This window comes from Nycticebus coucang, chromosome 22, assembly GCF_027406575.1.
Source record: "Nycticebus coucang isolate mNycCou1 chromosome 22, mNycCou1.pri, whole genome shotgun sequence".
Classification (NCBI taxonomy): Eukaryota; Metazoa; Chordata; class Mammalia; order Primates; family Lorisidae; genus Nycticebus; species Nycticebus coucang.
The window spans coordinates 27,380,345-27,402,071 of NC_069801.1; the positions used below are offsets into that span (position 1 = coordinate 27,380,345).

The 21,727-nt window shown below is 48.9% G+C and overlaps 1 protein-coding gene across 1 annotated transcript in view; it reads right to left on the minus strand.

Moving 5' to 3' along the window:
* Positions 1-21,727, minus strand: part of CSMD2 (CUB and Sushi multiple domains 2) — a 580,815-nt gene that overhangs the window by 349,781 nt on the left and 209,307 nt on the right. Inside the window, exons 4-5 of the mRNA XM_053576806.1 lie at positions 15,593-15,787; positions 1,118-1,325 (exon numbers count right to left, since the gene is read on the minus strand). Of these exons, the coding sequence (XP_053432781.1) occupies positions 1,118-1,325; positions 15,593-15,787 (403 nt within the window). The remainder of the gene's footprint in view (positions 1-1,117; positions 1,326-15,592; positions 15,788-21,727) is intronic.

The following is a 21,727-nucleotide window of genomic DNA, read 5'->3' on the forward strand; positions in this document are numbered from 1 at the left end:
TAAAATATATATAAATAACCACCCAGTTTGATCTAGGTCAAGCAAAAAAGGTCAAAGGGGAGTACATCAAACTTGTAACTATCTGTTATTTATTTCTCCATGCCTTTATATATTTTCTATGTTTCCTATAAGGAGCATAAGCATTACACTTAGGATCAACAAAACAGGTGTGTTACAAAAAGAGGCAGGGAGCCTGAGGGTCTTTGGGCTGGGCAGGTCATCAAGATTCCAGTTCAGTGAAGGCTCATCTAAACTTTCAACCCAACTTGTCCACTCAGAATCCTCAGTGATACCGCCTCCATCCTCCATCCCTGCACACTGAGCCCTGCCTTCCCTTGGCACTGTGCAACAGCGAGAGCTGTGACCATGCCCCATCCTTGCCAAAAGTGTGTTTGAACATATACTTCTATTGCCTCCTAACGTACTGCCAAAGGTCTCCTGATGCCCTCATCCTGATAACACAGCCACAAGAAGAATACAAGAGAATTTCCCAAATGCCACAACACCATTTATGGAGCTTGCCATCCAAACAGAAAGCTGGATACTACCTTAAACCTACCCCAGCTTCAGCATATCCCATGAGTCCAGGTCTGGGCGACAACAGGAACAAAGGCTGGTAAGTCTTCAACCATCCACCTCCTCCCTAACCCATGGACACCTAAGAACCTCCATGCAGCACAGCAGAGAAGAGCCCACACATTTTAGCAAAGCCAGAACAAGAGGGGGAGGGTTAGTCCTTCCCTTGCAACACTGAGAAATCACGCCTTTCCTCTGGCTCACGACCCTGGGGGTGGGAAAAGCAATTGCCACTTACGCTTCCAGTCCCCTTGCTGAATACAATGCATATGTCTTCCAGAAATGGAGCAATATTTCAAACCATTTTCCTGGACCCTGTCCACATCCCGAGATCAGAACATTTTTCGCCTTAATGCAAGTTATTCACCCTCAAGGCCCATCATGAAATTTTTCAGTAAGAACATGCTTCAAATCAGATATCAAAATCACTGTAAAATTTTACCCCAGCTCTAAAAATAAGCAGTGATTTCTCATCATGATGAGATGAAAGGACTCCAGCAGAACAGGGAAGAAAGGAAGGGGGCGGGGATGGTGTGCTTACCAGAGGGAGGAGCCTTCGGTCCCTGTGACTTCCAGAAAGTCGTAACCATCTTCCAGCTGGAAGTCAATAAAGACCAGGGCGATGGTGTCTCCCAGCTCAGCCAGGATGGTCCACGTGCAGTCAGCATTGTTATGGTACTCCGAGGGGAAGTGGGGGCTGGAGATGATGCCACTCTGGCCCCGCAGGGTTCCGCCACAGGCATCGTCCGCTGTGGGCGCAGAGAAAGAGATTCACATGAGTGGTCTGGTTTCCAGGCCCTAGAAACGACTGTGGGCTTCACCCATGAAGGACGCGTGCAAACAGGTCAGACAAGATCCTGGTCTGAACTGGCCAGGGTATCATTTGAATAATGATGCCAGATGCTTCTATAGCCCTTACCACGGGAGGGAAAGAGAACTTTAGATAGAATGTTAGTGTTCTCACGTAACAGAGCAAGGAAACCAAGGCACAGGGAGGTTAAGTGACCTGGCCCAGGTCACACAGCTACTGAGTGGCAGTGCTGTTCCTGGAGGGTTCACTTTTAACTACCATGCCAGGAAGAAATCAGCTGGCACACGGGTTTCCATGGTGACTAGTTGAGTGGCTAGGATGTTTCTTCTCATCAGACTTGATCAACTTCAGATGTGATGAAACAAAACTAAACTGACGCCCTCTCTAGGGCAAAACGCAAAGGGTATTCTGTGCCTGTTACAGCCTGGCCAGACGCTGCAATCTTTCCTCCCGCGCTGTCCACTGGCCAGATGAGTGCCGGTGCTGTGCCCTTGTCCAAGGCAGTTCTCTCAATCCCACCTCTTGGTACTGCCCAGTTCCCTGGAGCTTTAGTAACTGCTCTCTCCTCTCTGCTCCCTCCGGCTGCAATGTGTAGCATAGGCTACGTTAGAGATGTGAGCTAAACGATATAGCAGGGAAAACGACTATCAGTACAGAAAACGACTATCTCATGTACAGTTCCACTGTACATGAGATCCAGCACGGAACAATAATGAAAGCTAGTATTTATTGAGCATTTATTTTTATTATTATTTTTTACATTAACCAAAAATCTGTTGCGCATTTATAATATGCCAGACGCTATTCTAAATATTATGCGCATTTCATTTAATTTTAACTGGGACCCTATGAAGTACTTTTTCCCATTTTACAGGTGAGGAAACTGAGGCACAAAGAGATTCAGTCACTTCCCAAAGGTGACGACAAAATTCATAGTAGAAGGAGATGAATTCAAATCCCTGCAGGGTCTACTTTGTTAACCAAGACACTCTTCTGTCTCCCAAGAGTACAATTCACACTTTGAGGACACAGGGTGCAAATAACTTTGCTAGAAAAGTCAATTCAGGAAAGCTGAACAGAGGAGGTGGGTTTTGAAGGAGGAATAGGAGTTCACTAGACAGGGAGGGAAAGGACATTTAAAAGAAGAGGAGCCACAGATATAAAAATGCGCTAGGATGAGCAGAAAGGGATAATGTCTGCTGGTGATAAAATGTGAAAAGGAGCCATGTGAGAGAGAACACTGGATCAAAAAGATTGGAAGTAGCCAGGTCAGAAAGGTTTAGATTTGAATTTCGGCTTCGCAGGCCCCCAGGCACATGTGTGACCTTGGCCAATCTCTTTCTCTAAGCCTCAGTTTGCTTCTCTGTGCACTGGCTTGTTGTGGTAACCGAACAGGAAAATTAAAGGGACAGTCCCCAGCATTAGCCAGGGGCTGGCATATGGCAGAAGCCCAACGAGCGCTAACTTCTCCTTTTCCTTCCACTTCATCTTAGGGATCAAGGGTAGTAAAGAAATAGGATTCAACTTGCATTTTAGAAAGAACACTGGCTGGGGCAGAGCAGAGGTCTGAGTCAGGAAGCACCCAGGGTGCCCTCGGCGGACATAGTCACCAAAGCCCAGGAGAGGCTGGGTGAGGCTGTGGGGTGGATGGAAAAGGGACTTATTCAAGGGATATTTAAGAAGTAGAATCTACAGGACTCTGCAACTGGGAGGTATGAAATCTAGTCCGTGGCAGAAGCCAACGCACAGATGAGAGGTGCTGTTTCCTGGCGGCAGGGAACCCAGGCACACCTTGCCGTGCAGAGGCAACCAGCTGAGGTTTGGACACAGACTGCTGGGCACGTCTGTGGGGCGTCCAGTGGTGAGAAGAAATTAACAGATACATAGGAGCCATGTGGGCTAGAGACAAAAGTGAGTTTGGTTAGAGGCTCTGAACAATTCTTACTAAGACCATTCTACAGAGTCAAGAAAGCCATGAGCCGACTTCTAAATGCCACCTGTCAGGTAGGTAATGAGCAGAGAAATGAAAGGGCCTCACACACAGTAGGTACCCATCTCCTCCCACACCTGTTAACTGAGCATCTTCTGGGTGCCAAACGCTGGGCTGGGGACAGCACTACAATATGAAATGTTTGATTCCATCCCTGCTCTTAGTGTTTCTCAGGGGCGGGGGAGGCAAACCAGCAGAGGCCATTTGGAATTGTTATAGTGGAGGCGCTCAAAGGACAGTGATAGCACACGGGATGTAGGGAAGAGACATTTTTGTTGAGACATTCATTCATTCATTCAACAACTGCTTATTGAGCACCTACCATGCGTCAGCCACTGTGCTAGGTGCCAGGGATTCAGCTGTGAATATAACAAAAAAGAACCCTGATCCTCACAGAGCTTACACTCTGGTCAGAGGGATAAAGACAATTTCCAGATGAATAAGTAAACCCTGTGGTTATGAGGTGGTGATAAGTGTGGAGGGGCACGCAGTGTACCCTCGGTTGGGAGCGAGGTATGGACATTTCAGAAAGGGTGGTCAGGGAAAGCCTCACTGAGCAATTAGCATTTGAGCCAAGATCTGAAAGAGTGAGGGAAGGAGCCATGTGGTTGTCTGGGAGAGTGAAGCACATTCTGGAAGATGGAACAGTAAAAACTAAGGGCATGGGGTGCAGAGGCCAGCACTGTTGAAGAGCTCCAAGAGACTCAGGGGCTGGAACAGTGGGAGAGTGGCAGGGAGCAAGGGCAGTGGAGGCCAGACCACGGAGGGCCTTAGAGGCCCCTGTAAGGATGTGGACCTTTACTCTAATGAGAGGCTGGTGGAGGGTGCTAGGCAGAGGATGACAAGATCTCATTTGTGTTATTAACAGGATCCCTCTGACTGCCACGTAGACCATGAATCAAAGAGGGTAAGGGCAGAAGCTGGGGGCCTCTTGAGATTGCCCCAGTAATCTGGGTGAGAGTCGATGGTGGCTTGAACCAGGTTGGAACAGCGAGAGGTAGTCAGGGTCTGGCTGCACTCTGGGAACTGAGCTGGCACGATCCACTAACTGAGGGCTGTCTGCCTGCTGAACCTCAGGGGAGAGGGTGTCTTTGGCAGAGAAACAGCAAGAGTCATTGAAGTTGGGGAGTATGGCGTGCTTAGGGACTTACTGGGTAGGAGCTCTGAACTTGAAGGGATAAGCCGAGATGATAGAGCTGGGCTGGGCAGGAAAGCAAGGGCTACATTGAGAAGGGCCTTGAACGGTGAGCAGAGGAGCTGAGGTCCCTTTCTCTCAGACTCCAGGAGAGAGGGAAGGGAGGCAAGGTGAGCCTTGTTGGCTTCAAATCCAGGGCAGTGGTGCTGTTTATTGGTGTTATCGAGTTGCACAGCATTTCCGCCCTGACTGTCTCTCTGGCAGGAGGCTGTGAAGTCTGACATCCGAGGCAGAGTTTGTCTCCTTCTGATGTAAATAAATTCTATGTGAACATTACCAGGAAGATAAACCACAGAAGCCAGCCAGCACACGGGATATTTGTCAGTGGCGTTCCCAGCAAGCACCGGGCCTGCCCAGGCCCAGCAGTCCTGCCACTGGCCCTGACTACACCAGGCAGAGCCATCTGCAGCCCTGTTCACAGGGGCTTACTCTTGGCTGCACGAGGGCCAGCAAATCACAGTGGAGGAATGACAGTGGAGGAAACTCTGACAAAGGAGGAGGACTGTGCTGAGAGGAGGAGGAAGAAAGAAGAAACAAGCCCTTGGGCAAGAAGGCCTACCCAGGGCACTAGGCACCAGGCTGGCTCCCCACCACGAGGAGAGTGCCGTGCGCATAAGTGGAACAGTGGGAGCTGAAATGGGAAGGAGGGCAAAGGTCAGCTCAGAAACCCCTGAGGAGTTTGGCCTGGCCCGGGCAGGTGACCATGGTAGGTATGGAGAAGAGGGTTTTCAGCAGGAAGGAGGAGCCCAGGCCTACTTGACAATGATGACTTTGGCCCTAGAAATGGATGGATGGTGTGGTTGGGGGCAGGGAAGTGGCAGGCAGGTTACCAGAGACAGGGAGAACAGAGAAGAGGCTGTTCCAGTCATCAAGGGCCCAGAGCGAGGCAGTGGTGTGGGAGGGGAGAGATGGAGCAGGCGGAAGAGGAAGAGGGCGTGCTCTTCAGCCACTCAGACCCACCCCCATGATGAGTGTGAGCCCCACTGCTGGGTCTGTGGGCCTGGAAACCAGAGATTGTGAGGCGGGAGTCAGCAGAGTGAAGCGGGGACTTGCTGCGGGGAGCAGAGAAGGCTGGGGACCGAAGGGACACTTTCAGGAGCAGGCAGCTGCCAAGGCATTTAAGAGAAGGAGAGAAAGGACAGTCCAGGAGGGAGGGGAACTCAGTGGACAGTGAGCAGGTCACCAAAGAGAGGTGTCGGGAGCAGGACAGCTCGGGGCTGCAGAGAGGGTTAGGGCCTAGCTGGGCAGATACTCGGCATGGAGAAGTCTCCAACCAGGTCTGCGGTCCTCATGGCCTATGCACAACAGGGAATGCCAAGGGGAAGCAGGTCTTGCGGGAAAGATAGTGACCCCACAGCTTTCCATCGAAGGTGGCCTTAGGAACCCAACCCTTAGATACTCCACGTTGTCCTCGGTCTCAGCCCACCAAGACCGCCTCATCCTCTCCTAACACAAAACCTGCTTCTCCCAGAGTTCCCGTCCTGGTAGGTATCAGCACTGCTCATTAGTTCCCCACGCAGGAGGCTCTTCCTGCACCCCACGTCCACCGTGACCCAGCCCTGGGAGCCTTTCTAAGCGGCTCTTGTCTCTGTCCCCCACAGTCACTGCTACTGTTCTACTCTAAGCCACGTCATGCCCAAAGGTGACCACAGCCATGAAGCCCCCTCCTGGGTAACAAGGCTCCCTCTTCCCCCAGCCTGTCCATTCTTCACAGAGGCCAGGGGGACACTGGCGAGCAGAGATCTGATTATACAGCTCTCTGTTAGAAAGCCCCTCCCCACCATCGCAGACACATTGGCCTCCTCTCAGCTCCTCTCCCCTGCCCCTTTTTTCTTTCAGATTAATATGAGGGTACAAACGATTAGGTTACAATCTTAGTGTTTGTTAGCTAAGGTCCCTGTTGTAGTTGTGCCCCTCACCTCGAGGTGTGCCATAATCCCTTACATTGTGCCTGTTGGGTGAGAGCACAACAACCCCCCTCCCCCAACTCGAATTAAATTGAGTTTTTCATTTGTATGGGTGTGTATCTACTGGCTTCTGGCTTTTTTTTTTGAGACAGAATCTCACTCTGTCACCCTGTGTGCCGTGGCATCACAGCTCACAGCGACCTCAAATTCCTGGGCTCAAGTGATCCTTTTACCTCTGCCTCCTGAGTAGCTGGGACTACAGGTGTCTGCCATGATACCTGGCTATTTTTAGTAGAGACAGGTTCTCAGTCTTGCTCAGGCTGGTCTCAGAACTCCTGAGCTCAACTGATCCATCTGCCTTGGCCTCCCAGAGTACAAGGATTATAAGCATGAGCCACAGCACCGGGTCATGCTGCTCTAGAACCTTCACAAGTGTTATTTTCTCCTTCTGGATCCTTCTTCTCTACCTCCGTGGTAGGAAACAAGGGCTTGGCCCCTCCTCAGATTCAGTATCACTTCCTCAAGGGTCTTTATGGAAACAGAACACCCTCTGCCCCCATCATACACTTTCAGTACATCATGAACTTTCATTAATTGATCTATCATGTCATTATTTATTTAATATCTACACAGTAAAAACCATGAGGGCAGGGTCCATGTCTGTTCTGTCACTAGCACCTGGCACATTTCCTGGTATGCAGCAGGCACTCAATAAATATCTGTTGAACAAAGAAAGGTAATAGGGGACCAAAGCTCAGAGAGGTTAAGTGACTTTCCCTAGGTCACACAGGAAGTTATTAAGCCAGGATTCTAGTTGAGTCTTTCTGGTACCAGGATAGCCGTCTCCTTCCTGCTCGACAATGGCTTGGTAAGCCATTCTGAGATATTCAAACTTCCCAATTTTAGTCAAATGACTTCTGGACTGTGCTGGAGCTAAGTCCTTGGGAACTTGAGACCCTCTGGCCAGAACCGCTCATCTGCTCTGAAGATGGCACCTTTGCCACTTCAGCCAGCTTGCTTCCCCGGCCACCCTTACTCTTGTACCATCTTGTTTTGACTGAAGATCCTATAAAAAGCTGTTTGGAGGTTTTCTCTCACTTTAACACAAGGCATCATATTTCACGGTTCCAACTTCAGACTAAAAAAATATAACCTTCGGCTGACACCACTGCTCTAAAATATTCATTCAAACTTTCTCCTTCTCTGGCAATGGGCATCATGCACTGCCATGAAGTCATGCGTGTTCTGAGCCGCGGGTGTGTTATACTGACTTTCCAAGTTTATGGCTGTATTTATGATCAATGTTAAGTACTAGTGACATTTCTTCAGTTAACGATAATCTTAGAGAACTGTCCCTCAGTCCCCCTGGATGTCTACGACTGGTCCGCCTCAGGTAGCAATGGAGGAAACAGCACATTAGCCACCCTGTTTCGAGCTAACTCCAGGGCACCATCTTGGATGCCTGGAAGCTTTGGGGTCTTCACATTGGCTTCTGTTCATGTCATCCTCTTCAGGGCCACTCAGCCTCCAGGAGATGAAAATGCCAACAGGCCCATTTCATTCAACACGAGGGAGAAGCTGCCATCTTGCAATTCCAGAGAAAAGAAAGAGAGCCCAGCAGCCGTGCCCTGGTGCAGCCACCCTCCCCCTTATTATACAGCTTGGGGAATCCCTGCCCACGCATGGTCTCACCACCTGCTCAGCTTCCTCAGTACCCTCCTCTGGGAGGCTCTAGACTCTGCCCCTTTATCCTTGGCTTTATTAAAGATGGTCCTTAAAATTAAAAAATAACCCAGTCCCAAGAACATCACTTTTGCCCCATAGATAATCCTTCCATAGCTGCGGCCATCTAAGGGTGTTGATGAGCGTGGAGAGGATGCCGTATTTGACTATATAATTCTTCGCTGAGTTTTCATTATGGGCCAGGCATTGTGTAACATGCTTCACCTGCATTTTCTCATTAAATCCTCAAACCTCTTGAAAAGATAGATATTAGCACACTCATTTGGCAGATGAGGAAATGGAGGCTCAGTGAGTTTTTAAAACTTCTGAGGGGCCAGGGTTTGAACTCAGGACACTGTGACTCTCGGCCATGCCTTTATCCATCTAGTTCTGTGCCACCCTGGCCCCTATCACTGTAAGGCTGCCCCGATATAGGAGCAGGCAAGCCCAGACCCTAGAGATGGGGCTTTAGAGGAATAAGAAGCCACCTCCTGCTTCCCTCTCCTCTGCCTGAGGGGCCAAGGCAGGGACCTGGTGCTCAGGTGGAGGTGGGTGAGCCTTGGGTTAGACTTTCTTCGTAAAGGAGAGGTAGCTCCTCGCAGACCCTGCCCCCTGTCCTGAAGCAGCTTCCATCCAGCAGAAAGACCTCAGGCCCTTTCCCAGAGGCGTCTCTCCTAAAGAGCTCACAGCACAAGTTAAAGTGGAAGGTCGAGAGGAACCGTGGGAGGCCAGCAGTCTCTGACCAGGGGGACCCATCCAGGGGATGCAGCCACTGGAGGACCACGCTGTCGGGCCTTGGACTTCCAGGCTGACGGAGCTCTGGAAGTTACAGTGTTTGTGAGTCTCCTGCCAAAGGCCTAAGGCCAACTTCCTTGTTTGTAGTGGAAAAGAAGTGGCCAAGATCATGGCTGTTAGGCACACAGCCCTGGGCTGAATCCAAGGGCCATGATGCCATGGGCAAACCATGGCATCTCCTTGGGCCCTGCTTCCCTTGCTGGTAATAGGAGATAAAATCCTCTAACTTCCTAGGGTTTTGTGAGGATTAAATTGGGTAACATGGGGTCCAGCACATAGTTTGGGCTTAGTACATGCAGGCTGGTGGGGCCGTGGCAGTAAGGATCACAATGATAGCTGACTGTCATCAAGTCACTACTAGGAGCAAGGCCCTCTGCTACATGCTTAGCACTTATCAGCTCAAACCTCACTTCCCACTTGCAAATGAGAAAACTAGGGGGTTGAGCAACTGGCCCAAAGCCACTCAGCGAGGTACGAGTGGCAAGGACGTGAATCCAGGTGAATGGACTCCAGAGCCCGTGTTGTAAAATGTTCTGCCACAGTGATAGTGATGGCAAAGGTGACAGGAGAGGTACTAGTGATCCGAGCTGAAGTGAGGAACTAGCATAAGGCCTGGCATCGGGTAGCCATGGTCCATGCCAAGACCCCAGCGCTCAGAGCGCCTCGGGTCCGCCCTGCGCCCAGCACAGCATTTGCTGCTCTCTGTGTGTTGTTCCTCTTGACAGACCCCCTTTGCTAACTGCAGTGCTGCCCTAGGGGCCCTTCTGCCTCTCTCAGACCTCTTTCTAGTTTTTGACTCCTCCCAGATCCCAGAATCAATACCCACACTGGGATGTCTCAGGGGTGTCTCAAACTTCCCCTGGACAAAAGGAGCTGTCGGGAACCGTTTTGAGGCACATGCTTCCTGCCCCCTGCCCTAGTCACCCCATCTTGGTCTTTGGCATCCCCACTCACCAACGGTCCAGGATAGCCTAGGAGTTAGCTTTGACCCTTCATTCCATCAGCACCTGCGTCTAATCCGTCAGCGAGGCCTGTCAGCTGCACCACGAGCCACAGCCCAGTCTATTCGTGTGCCTCCACCTCTGCCCTGGCCACCCCTGATGGAGATGGGACATCTCCACCCTGGCTGCCTATGATGGCTGCCTCCTAATTTGTCTTCCCATTGCACCCCTCACCCAACCACACGCTCCCTCCCTTCCATTATCCAAGGGCATCTTTTTAAAAAATTAAGTGAAATTGAACCACACCACTGCTGAGAACTCTCCCTGGCTATTTCCTACACTCAAAACCAAACCCGAACTTCTTACCCTGCTTCCCCACAGCTCTGCCCTCTCCACCTGCCTCTCACTCTACTTAAGCCACAGGGATCTGGTCAAGTTCTTTCCCACCTCAGGACCTTTGCACTTGCTGTCACTTTTGCCAGAAATGCCCTTCCCTAGGTCTTCTTCTTGTGATTCAAGATTGAGATCAGATGTCACTGTTCCCGTCTGCTCCATCTAAAGTCGCTTCCTCCTCACTGGCTACTTTATTTCCTTCATCGCTCCCACCACCACCTGAAATTTATTTAGTTGGCTTTATCTATTTCCTGCCTCCTGTCTGCCAGAATGAAACACCATGAGATCGTGGAATTTGGTCTGACTTGTTCATTGCTTCAATTCTCTGTAACTAGAGGAATATCTGACACTTAATAGACACTTAATAAATTCACGATTGAATCAATGACTGGCTGGCAGTAGAAAGTTATTGAACAGCTGAGTAAAAGAATGAGCAAGAAATCAGCCCTGTCAGGCTGCTAGCTTTTCACCTCTACAACTCAGAGAGGTTTAGCAGTACACTGGCAACCACACAGCCATGAGCTGGCACAGTTAGACTGAACCCAGGCCAGTCTGACTTCACCCACTGTTCACGCCTAATGCTGCCACTGCTCTTTCACATTCTGTAGGCTTCTCTCCCTAGGCCCAGAAAATCTAGAATACAACTCGACACTTGGAGTCCACACTGCTGCATACCAAACGCCCATTTCCCCGGGTCTGGTGGCAGCCTGCAGTGTTTGGCTTGAACCTCAAAAGCCAGGCACTTCTTGTTCAAGCCAGCTTTCTCTCTACCACCTGCCTCTCAGCCTCCCAGTGCATCTGAACTCTGTTCCTTCCCCATGGAGCCTTCTTTGATCCAGGGCCCTGCACAAGTCAGAGGCTGGTTGCTGAAATCCACAGTTTTCCTTCTTATGGAACAAAGGGGTTACCAAAACTCAGCACCTCCCAGGGCCCTCTGCCTTTGAAAATATGCCCAGAGTGGTACAAAGTGAAGGGAAGTCACAGGCCCTGCCTCCTTCCCTCTGCCAGCTGGACTAAGCCTCCATGGGCCAGGATCCTTGGGATGAGGCTACTCGGGGTTGGCCTCAAACCCGTTCTGCCCGCTGGATTCCTGCCGCTCCCTAGTCCCCTGGTCTGCATTATATCCCTAGACCGAGCCCACCTTTCAGCTGGGCATATCGCATCTCCTGGATGAAGCAGACACATACAGCTCTCCAAGCTGCTCCAGGAAACTCTGGACTTAAAGAGATCCTGTCACTCAGAGCGACTGAGCAGGTGCAGGAACCCAGGCCAGCAATTTCCCTTTCGGGCTCGTAGGCCTGCACGATCCCGGTGGTGAATTAGAGCCATCCAGACAGCCGTTCATTCAGCAAATATTTACAGACCACTGCCCTGTGCATGAGGTTTATCCACTCACAGATGCCATCCCTTGGGGGTTCCATGCAAGAAGAAGAAAGACCAAAAGGCTTCTAATCCTTCCTGAGCATGAACCCACTAGCTCTGGTGTGACCGCTGCCCCTGGCAGACTGTGGGCACATGGTGAGCGCCCTTTGTTCCTAAGGAAGAGCAGTTTGGAAAATCACTTTCAGAAAATCACTGATGTTACTCAGGACGTGTCTCAAAATACTGAGGACTGCAGCTTATGGAGAACTGGAATCAAGAAATAGACCTGAAGCACAGGGAGGTTGGTGGTGGCGGCCCTGGGGGTTCTGAGAGCTGGAGAGCCATTCTGTTCTCTCCCAGCCTTTGAGCAAATCCACATCTCTGCCTCCTTGGGCAGCAGGGAGTCTCCTGGGCTTGAAGCCCTTCTGAAAGCAACATCTGACACCCTCAGCTGGCCTCCCTGGTGTGTTCGGAAAGGAGCATTCTCTGGTGTGGCTAAAGTGGAAGCTACTTAAGAGAAGGCTAAGAGACAGACTAGAAGGTCAGTCTGGGGCTCTTTGGAGAGGCCTTGTGCTCCATGCTAAGGCATCTGAACTTGACCCTGCCTGTGAAGAAGAACCACTGACAAGAGTCCAAGCCATGCAATGGGTGACTTTATCTGTCTGTGCCTTAGAAACTTCACTGCAGCAGTGGAGAAAGGACTAGGAAATGTGTGAGCAGTGGGGGCTGGAGCACGGTTACCCACAGAGGGACACCTGCAGTGAGGCAGGGGAGAGATGAGAGGATCCAGACTGTCGTCTGAAGGGTGGCAGAGGCATGGAGGGGATGGACTGGTGCAGAGGGACATGGTGGCTAATGATGCAGGCAGCAAGGAAATCAAGAATGTGAGATAGATGCCCTGCGGTGTCTGGCTTGGCTGCTGTGAGGGGGGACACTCTTCACTGAGCTGGGGGAGACAGCAAAAATAGCCGGTTTGGGGAAAACAGAAAGAGTTAGGGTTTAGATGTGCCATCCAGGGGTTCAGCAGTGGGTCCAACATTTATATGGCCCTGAAGCTAGGACGGGGCAGAGGCTGGAGGGGCTGGATGGGCTGGAGGTAGGGACATGTGATGTGAATGCTGGACAAGTGGCATCCCCCCACCTGGGTCCTCGCCCCTGAAGGGCCGGCTTTTGCTGCCCTCCATGCCTAAGCTCCATGACCCTGGACTTCATGGCCAAGATCTGGCAAAGGAAGACCTCCCTGAGATAGCCCTCATCTCTTATCTCTGGCTAGTGGGGTTAACCAAAAAGATATTTTAACAGCCAATCCCAGAGTTTCTTTTTTGTTCAGGAAAATATCACCTAATACCTAAGTAGCTTAGGTGGGAGAGGGAGATTATAAGGAAGAGGAAATCAGGCTCTGTGCCTAAGAAGTTGATGGAAATCCGAAAAATGGGGCCAAGATGCAGGCCGCATCAAGGTGGCAGAGGCTGGAGAGAAAAGAGCAGACACAATGGACACCCCCAGGAAGCTGGCCATGCCAAGTCAGAGCTGGGGAGAAGCTTCCAGGGGAGAGGCGGCCAAAGGACCTGGAGGCCCATGGTCGCTCATACTTTCATCCGAAGACCCTGGCATTGCTGAGATGTAAGCGCCTTGCATTGCCACAAATCTTCCACCACGGCTGCACTACATACAAACACTTTTGCTAGTGTTTTTTATATTTTTTCTATGGGGAGGGGCATAAAAAAAACTGTGGGCCAAGTTCTTGACCTGAGTTGGCAGAGCAGAACCAGGGGAAGAGAAGTACGGCAGTGAGTTCGAGGTCACAGGAAGCTGAACTCAACAAAGATTTCTGACTATACTGCAGGAAATAGTGGATTTCTACTATATTAGCCTGGGATATGATGTGAGTTATACCCCACCCAGCAGAGTGATACCCCTTCTGCATCTGATACTTGGATGATACTGATTTTTTAGTCTCTATTTTTAACAAAAGGGCATAATACTCTTAGTGTTGCAAAAGGAAAGAGCTGTGGCTTATATTTTACACCTCGAATGCTCGATTTCATTTACTATCATATCTCATATTCTATCATCATGTCACAACTCTCACACCCTCCTTGGAATATCAGAATGTTAACTGTCACATCCCCAGGGCAGGGGGTGGCAGTGAGCACAGATGCTACAAGGATAGGCAGACACCATGGTGGCTCCAGGCTGTGGTTAGGCCATGCACATGTAGGTAGGAGCCCAGGTTTCACCTACGGGTTTGGTCAATCTCCTGAAGAGGCAAGTCCCCAGTTAGAAATGGACCCTGAGAAGACAGGAAACGGATTCTCGTCCCCCCAGACTCCACTAAGAAGGATCACCATGGCCGAGGCTGATTCTATTGGCTGAGGAGGTATAAACAAAGGTGAAATCAAGTGGCAAGTCAGATTGATTGGCGGCGGCTTGCCTGTTGGGAAGGCATTTGCAGCTGTGCCTGGGCTCAGGCAGTAGGGATGCTATGATCGATTAATTATGTCTGCCATGCGAGTGGGAAGATGGGGAATAGGTATGCGTGCCAAGTAATTTTCATCCCTGGAGTCAATAATAAAAATGTGTGCATGTGGTGGGAGGAGGGAGCTGCTTATCCCTGGAGCTAGTCTTGTGGTAATAATTACAGAGAAGCTTCCTCCAAGAGAAAAGTAAAACTGGGACCAAAGGAGGAGCTACTTGTACCAATCATGCTCAACCCCTTGACTGATAGGTAGGGTTCTGTATCCACAGGATGTGAAGATGAGAGTTTCAAGAAGGAAAAGGTAGTCAATAGTGCAAATGACTGTAGGACATCAACAAATATGAGGGCCTAGATAATTCTCATCTGATTTGGCAGCATGATGTAGAGATATAGAATACTGGGGCAAAGCCCACTCTGCAGCGGAGTAAATGGGAAGTAAAAAGGAGAGACAAGGCCGTCTGATACTCTCAGGACATGGCATTGGAAATTCTATGGCACAATGTGGTCGTTTTTCAAAGGTGGTTACAAATTTTCTACATGGATTATAATCTCAATTTATGTGCTATTTGTACTATTTGTATGTGTGTGATATGTATGCGAAGAAAGGAAGAAAATACATAAAAAGTGTGGTAGAAACGGGCAAATTTTGTTTCTTCTTTATTCTTTTCTGTATTTTCTAAGCTTTTAAAAATGACCCTGTGTTATTTTTATCATGATAGCCACTGGAAATTATTGTAGAAACGTGCACGGCTGTTATGAGTTGGGGAAAGGATGAGGAAAAGACTGGGAGGAGGATGACCAATGTAGTGATTTGCCAGGATGTGGGATTTTTCCAGACTAAAAATGGGAAAGTCCTGGGCAAACAAGTTGGTCACTCTAGCTGGGAGGATGAGGCCCACATTGCATTGAGGAGAGGTTTTTTGGGGGGAGGTACGGTTGGGCTAAGGTGGTTTTGAGCATATCTGGAGGTGGGGAGGAAGGAGCTATTAGATAGGGAGAGGGTGAATTTATGAGAAAGAGGAAAGAATAATTGCTGCGGGAAGGTTCACTACAGAACCTGTTGGGGGAACAATCTGTGCGCAAGAGGAGAGATGGTCTGTAGGGGAGAGAAACGATGTTTCATCTGAGACTGCAGGGCAGCAGGCAGGGCAGACTGGCTAAAAATAAGTTTGTTGATGCAGAGGAAGGAAATCAAGGGAGTGCATATATGAAGGCTAGGAGCTCAGGCGAGGTTAAAAAGCCTCTAGAATACCTGGGGCCCCTAAGAACCTTCAGTGCTCCCTAGACTTTGACTCCCCATGGTGGGTACCCCATGCCCTGCTGGGGTATAGCCTTTGCCCTTGAGACTGGATCCCACTGGCAGCCCCAACGTACTGTCCCAGCCGCTGCCCACCCCTGCAGACCCAACTCTGGTCACCTACCTCTGCAGGAGGGCAGGGGGAAGTCCCACGTGGCACTGTTCTCGGAGCTGGCGTGGCAAGTGAGCACGGCATGGCCCTCCAGGAAGAAGCCGGGATTGCAGCTGTAGCGGACCTTGTCACCCAGGTTGAAGGTTGAGCCCTGCTGGACACCATTGGTCAGCCTCCCTGGGTTTCCACAGGTATGACTGGGGAGAACTATGAAGAAAGGGAGAGACATGCCGCTCATGAGTTGGGCTCAAGCCCTGAAACCAGTTTCTTAGCCAAACCTTCCCCACTTGGCCTCCCCGGGACTCATTTCTTCTGCGAATGTGGTTGGCCCCTGCTGATCTGCTCACTTCTCATGTCTGCTGATTATCAGAGAATGGGCTGCACAAAAGAGATTATATGTTAAGGAGGAGCCACACAGGAGATGTGGAATTGAACAGCCAGGTTTTTTGCTTTTTCTGATGTGCAGCCCTAGGTGTGAATTATGTCCATCCCAGTCACTAGAGACGCAGCCCCAGGGAAATCACTTTAATCTCTTGGGCACGCTGGGTCAGAGTTCAGACTCCTCCCCTTCTCACCAAACACCGTGGAAAGGACACAAAACATGGCATAGATAGGTGTTCATTAAATCCTGTGTCCTTTTATCATGTGTGGTCTGCCTTGGAAGCCAGAAGGGTACTTTGGCCCAGCGGGTGTCAGGGAGTCAAAGGGGCTGGCTGATGTTGGGACAGGCAGTGAAATGGGAAGACAAGAACATGAGTTCTCATCAGCCTGACTTGTTTAAAGGAAAAAGTTGGGAGCTGGGGAATACAGTGCACAGTATCTGAATGGAGCCAAAGCAATAGGGCCCAGCTGTGAGCACACCCCCATTATCCAGAAGAAAAGGTCTTGGTAAGGGCAGAAAAGCATCACGACCCACCAATTACGATAGAGGGAGGACAGCTCCTCTGTGCCTACTGACCCAGCTCCCCCTGCCTCTGCCTTTCTTCTGAGTTGGAACTGCCTATTCCCTGAAGGTCAACATCTCCCACCATGCCAAGACACCGCCTTAGGGTGAGGATGAGGGGTTTCAGTCACGCGCAGGCCACTGATGGAACCTCCCCATCGATCCATCTGGCTTTGATTGATTTTTTTTTGCCTTCTTTTTGACTTTGATTTATGGAGTTGTGGAAGGCCATGCAGCAGGGTGGTGGAGAGTGCAGACTGGGAACCACAGTGCTTGGGTTCGCCTCCTAGCCCGGCAGCTTACCACCTACGGCACCTTAGGCAAGTGTTTTAACCTCTCTGCACCTTAGTTCCTCGTTTGTAAGATAGGAATCACGAAAGTACTTTCCTCGTGCCCATTTAATTGCTGTGAGAATTAAATGAGTTCAGGTATGCGAAGTGCTTAGGGCAGGGCCTGATGTACAGTGAGCACAACACAAGTGAATCGAAGCTCCCAGGCCAGCGGCAGATGTGCATAAGCAAAGGAACATTGAGGGTGTTTTGTTTTGTTTTTTTGAGACAGAGTCTCACTTTGTTGCCCTCAGCAGAGAGCTGTGGCATCACAGCTCACAGCAACCTCAAACTCCTGGGCTCAAGCAATCCTCTTGCCTCAGCCTCCCTGGTAGCTGAGACTACAAGTGCCTGCCACAATGCCCAGCTATATTTAGAGATGGGGTCTTACTCTTGCTCAGGCTGGTCTCAAACTCCTGAACTCAAGCAATCCACCCACCTTGGCCGCCCAGAATGCTGGCATGAGCCACAGCACCCAGCCAAAACTGAGGGTTATGATGAGATAGGGACTAGGCAGGGGCCCAAACCCAGTCAAGTGGGCAGGGGGAGAAGTCAGAAGTGACTTCCTGGAGGCAGTGATGTCTATGCAGAGCCTTGAGACGTCAGAAAGAATTAGCTAGGTCAAAAAGAGCAAACAGCATATGCAAAGGCCCTGGGGCCAGTAATAACCTAGGAACTGAGGGGTCCTGGAATGAAATGGTGAAGTGGTGATGATGAGGAAGTGAACATGGGTGGGCCTGGACTCTAAAGGGGTCCCCAAACCCTTGCAGCGCCTTCTTCTTAGCCACAGTGCTTTTGGGGGTTGCCTTCCAGGACCCTCCGAAGGAAGGCCTTCTCAGTCCTTTTTCCTCCCCTTATGAGAGGAAATAGCTCAGTATAGAGGAAAATGGCAGACTTGGGAAACAGCCGGATCTGGGTTTAATAAGGTTATTACTGCCTTATTCTGTGTGATCTTGACTCACATGAACTCTCTCAGCCTTAGTTTCCTCAGCTGAGAAGGGAGCGAAGCCAGTAACATCTAGTGGTTGATGGGGTTGACCAATATAAATGCTGCATGGCTAGCACAGTGCCTGGCACATAGTGGGTGCTTACAAGCCAGCAGATGTTCTCATTTCCCTGGGCAGCAGGTGCCATGAGGGCACAGGCCTGGTGTGGCTCACAGGTATATTTATCCTGGGAGACTAACGTGGTGCCTGGAACATATAGGAACATATTTGTACACTCATTAATTAATTGTTTGGGGAGTTACCTATTCACATATTAGTTCTTTCATATAACAAAAATTTAGTGTTGGCCTACTATGCTTGGCACTGAGAATACAGCAGTGTTAATCTTAAGGAATGAGTTTTTTCCTTACTTATTCTCTACCTCTGCCAAGATGACCTAGATGAAAAGATTAACATCTATCACCCATGATCCCCTGCTGCTGGCTTCTTGGTACTTCCCATGATGGCTTGATCCACTGCTGCTGGTTTCCTTACTTCCCATGGTGCCCCGCTGCTGGCTCACTTGGTGTTTCCCATGATCCCCTATGGCTGACTTACTCCCATGATTCTGTGCTACTGGCTTACATAGCATCTCCCATGATAGATCTTTTGCTGCTGTCTTACTTGGCGATTCCCACGATTCTGTGTGGCTGGCTTAAATATGATTTCCCATGATTGATCCTCTGCTGCTGGCTTACTTGGTACTTCTCATGATTCCCTGTGCTTGCCCACTTGGTGTTTCCCATGATCGCCTGCTGCTGGCTTACACAGCATCTCCCATGGTTGATGCCTGCTGCTGGTTTGCTGGCTTACTTGTCCCTTCCCATGATCTCCTGCTACCAGCTCACTTGGAGCTTTCTATGACCTCCCACTGCTGGCTGACTGGCTTATTTGGCTTTTCCTATGATCTCCCGCTACTGGCTCACTTGGCTCTTCCCATGATCCCTGGCTCACTTGGAGCTTCCCATGATCCCCTGTTGCTGGCTTACTTGGCACTTCCCATGATCTCCTACTTCTGGCTTGCTGGCTAACGTGGTCCTTACCATGATCCTCTGCTGCTGGCTCCCTAGAGCTTCCCACGATCCCCTGCTGTTGGCTCACTGGAGCTTCCCATGATCCCCTGCTGCTGGCTCACTGGAGCTTCCCATGATCCCCTGCTGCTGGCTTGCAGCAGAGGCAATGACTATGATGTGTGTGTATTTATGAGTGTTGGGGGTGGGAGGGGCAGGGAAGGTAAACATTTGGAGAAGAAAGCCAGCTAAGGTGAGGGGAGGGAACCAACCAGGGGAAATGAGCTGAGAAGTGGTGTAGAACTAACGTTTCATTTTCTGCAACGAGACGCAAAGACTCAATTTAATTAAATTACTAATGTCAAATTTTTAATGAACCTGCTTCTGCTTTGGGCTTTCTTCCTTCGAAATTAATGACTGGAACGTCACTATAAATAAAAGTCGATTCTTCTTAAAAAGTCACTCTCAAACATTCACTGCTCTTTACTTAATGAGCTGTTCATAATCAGACCACTCTGACCTGGAGCTTCCACTGGGACGCTGGCATAATAAATGGGGGCTCATTTCCAGCCCTACCTTGCTTTTCATCCCAGGTTTGTTCCTATGAATGGAGGCCACACAGTGAATGGAGAGAGGACAGGCTTTGGGCTCAGAGAGATCTGGGTTCAAATCCCAGCCAACACCTCTGCCTGAATGATCTTGAGCTAGAAACTTTACCTCTCTGGGTTTCAATTCTTCATCTGAAAATGGGGAAACTTTTTCTTCTTATAAAGCTATATTAGTTTTCTAGGCCCAACATAACAACATACCCCAAACTGCATGAATGAAAACAACAGAAACTTATTTTTCATAGTTATAGAGGCTAGAAGTTCAAAACTGATGTGTCCACAGAGCCATGAGTCCTCTGAAACCTACAGGGGAGTCCTTCCTTTTCTCTTCCTAGATTTTGACTTGAAATGTAAAGGCATCACATCAATCCTGCATCTCCACATAGTGTTCTCCTACCATGTCTCTGTGTCCAAATTTTCCCCTTTTATAAGGATACTAATCATATTGGGTAGGGCCTTTTTCATGATCTCATCCTAACTTGATCATCTCCAAAGATGAGGTCACATTCCCAGGTATTAGGAGTTATGTCTTCACATAGTATTTTAGGGAAGAAAGTCCAACCCATAACAGGGTTGTTGTGCAGATTAAGATTTACAATTACACCTTCCTTTGAGATGTTTCCGGTCCTGGACTAAAAGTTTATTTTACTTAATCCTCAAAACAATCCTGTGAGTTACATGCTATCCTCATCTTACAGGCAGAAGAACTGAGGACCAGAGAACTTAATTAATTTGCTTGCCCAAGGCCACACGGCTAGGTCTTTCTGGCTCCATTATTCAGCACTATTAATTGGAATGCGGTACTGCTTCTGACAGAGGCAAAACACCTATGCACATAGTGGGTACTTTATTAAAGAGTGTTAAGAGTTCCCTTCCTCCCATCACCATTCGAGGCGTTGCCACACAATGAAGGGAGAGTATCTGACTGTCTAGATTTAAAAGTCTAATTTTTCCTCCAAGTCTGATTTGCCAGTCCTGTACTTTTTAATAATGTCAAGGGCAACATTAAAAGTGTGGTCTTTTGTTATGTGTCTAATGTGCAACTTGCTGGACAGACATAGGAGATTGAAGATAAGTCACAAAGTGAAGCCTTTCTAAAGCACAATGTTCTTTGATTTTTTTACTTAGCTTGTGTGTTTTTCAGCACAGATACTATAACTGTTCTGGCTTTTCCATCTATAAAGCTTCCCTTTGATTGCTTACAAAATGAAGAGTGAGATATTTACATCCAACGCAGCCCAGAACAATATTATTAGAGCTGCGCCTGACATGGAACAATTCCATTGTAGATTAGCCCTGGGGAATTGTGTCCCTTCTACAAAGCCCAGCTCTTGCCAATCAACATAATATTCTCAGTGATTGTGTGACAGTGACTCTCCACTGTGCTTGAAGTGCAGCAAAACCGACATCATGCCTTCTTTTATTTTTAATTTGAGACTTTGGTTCCCATATTATAATGAAGTGTCATTTATACTATCTGGACAAGAACCCTCCATATGTTTTGATTTCTTATCTTGCATCAAGTAACTTGTTTCATGTCCATGGCCATACGGTTGATACAAAGCGGCAGGAGAGCTGGGAGGAAGGACTCTGGGAGAAAGATTTAGCCTTCCCACACCCCTCACCCTGGAAAGAAGAGAAAGTGCTCTGTGTGTGTGTGTGTGTGTGTCTGTGACATATGTGTGTGTGATCTGGCAGCGGGCAGTTATCAAAGGAGAGAGTAATAAAAACCACTATCTTTTGAGTACCGGCTCTGTGCTAGGCCCGTCTGCACCACACAGTATCTTCCCCAGTTTTTACAACTCCCTATTTTTAGCTGTTTGGTCTTTTAAACATAATGTACCGCACGTTTATTCTGTGCCATCCTCAATGTTAAGTGCTTTGCGTGTATTTCCATCCCCAAAGTGTTATCTATATGTGCTTTCTCCATTTCCTCTCCACCCATCTGATATATATTTATATTATGTATTTGATAGATATCATTATATGATATATTTTATATGGTATATCATCTGTTATATAAAATTCACGTATAATCACCTATTACATATGATATATATTTTATGTTTGGTACAATCATTTGTTTGTTTCTCCTTGCTACACTGCAAGCTCCATGAGGACAGGCATTTTGGGTTTTTTTTGAGTCTGTTTTGTTCACTGCTGTTTTTCAGTTTCCAGAATAGTGCCTGGTATATAATAATACCTTGATAAGTTTGTTGAATGACTTAATGATCGTATTTAATCTTCTCAACAATCTATTGAGAGAGGTGT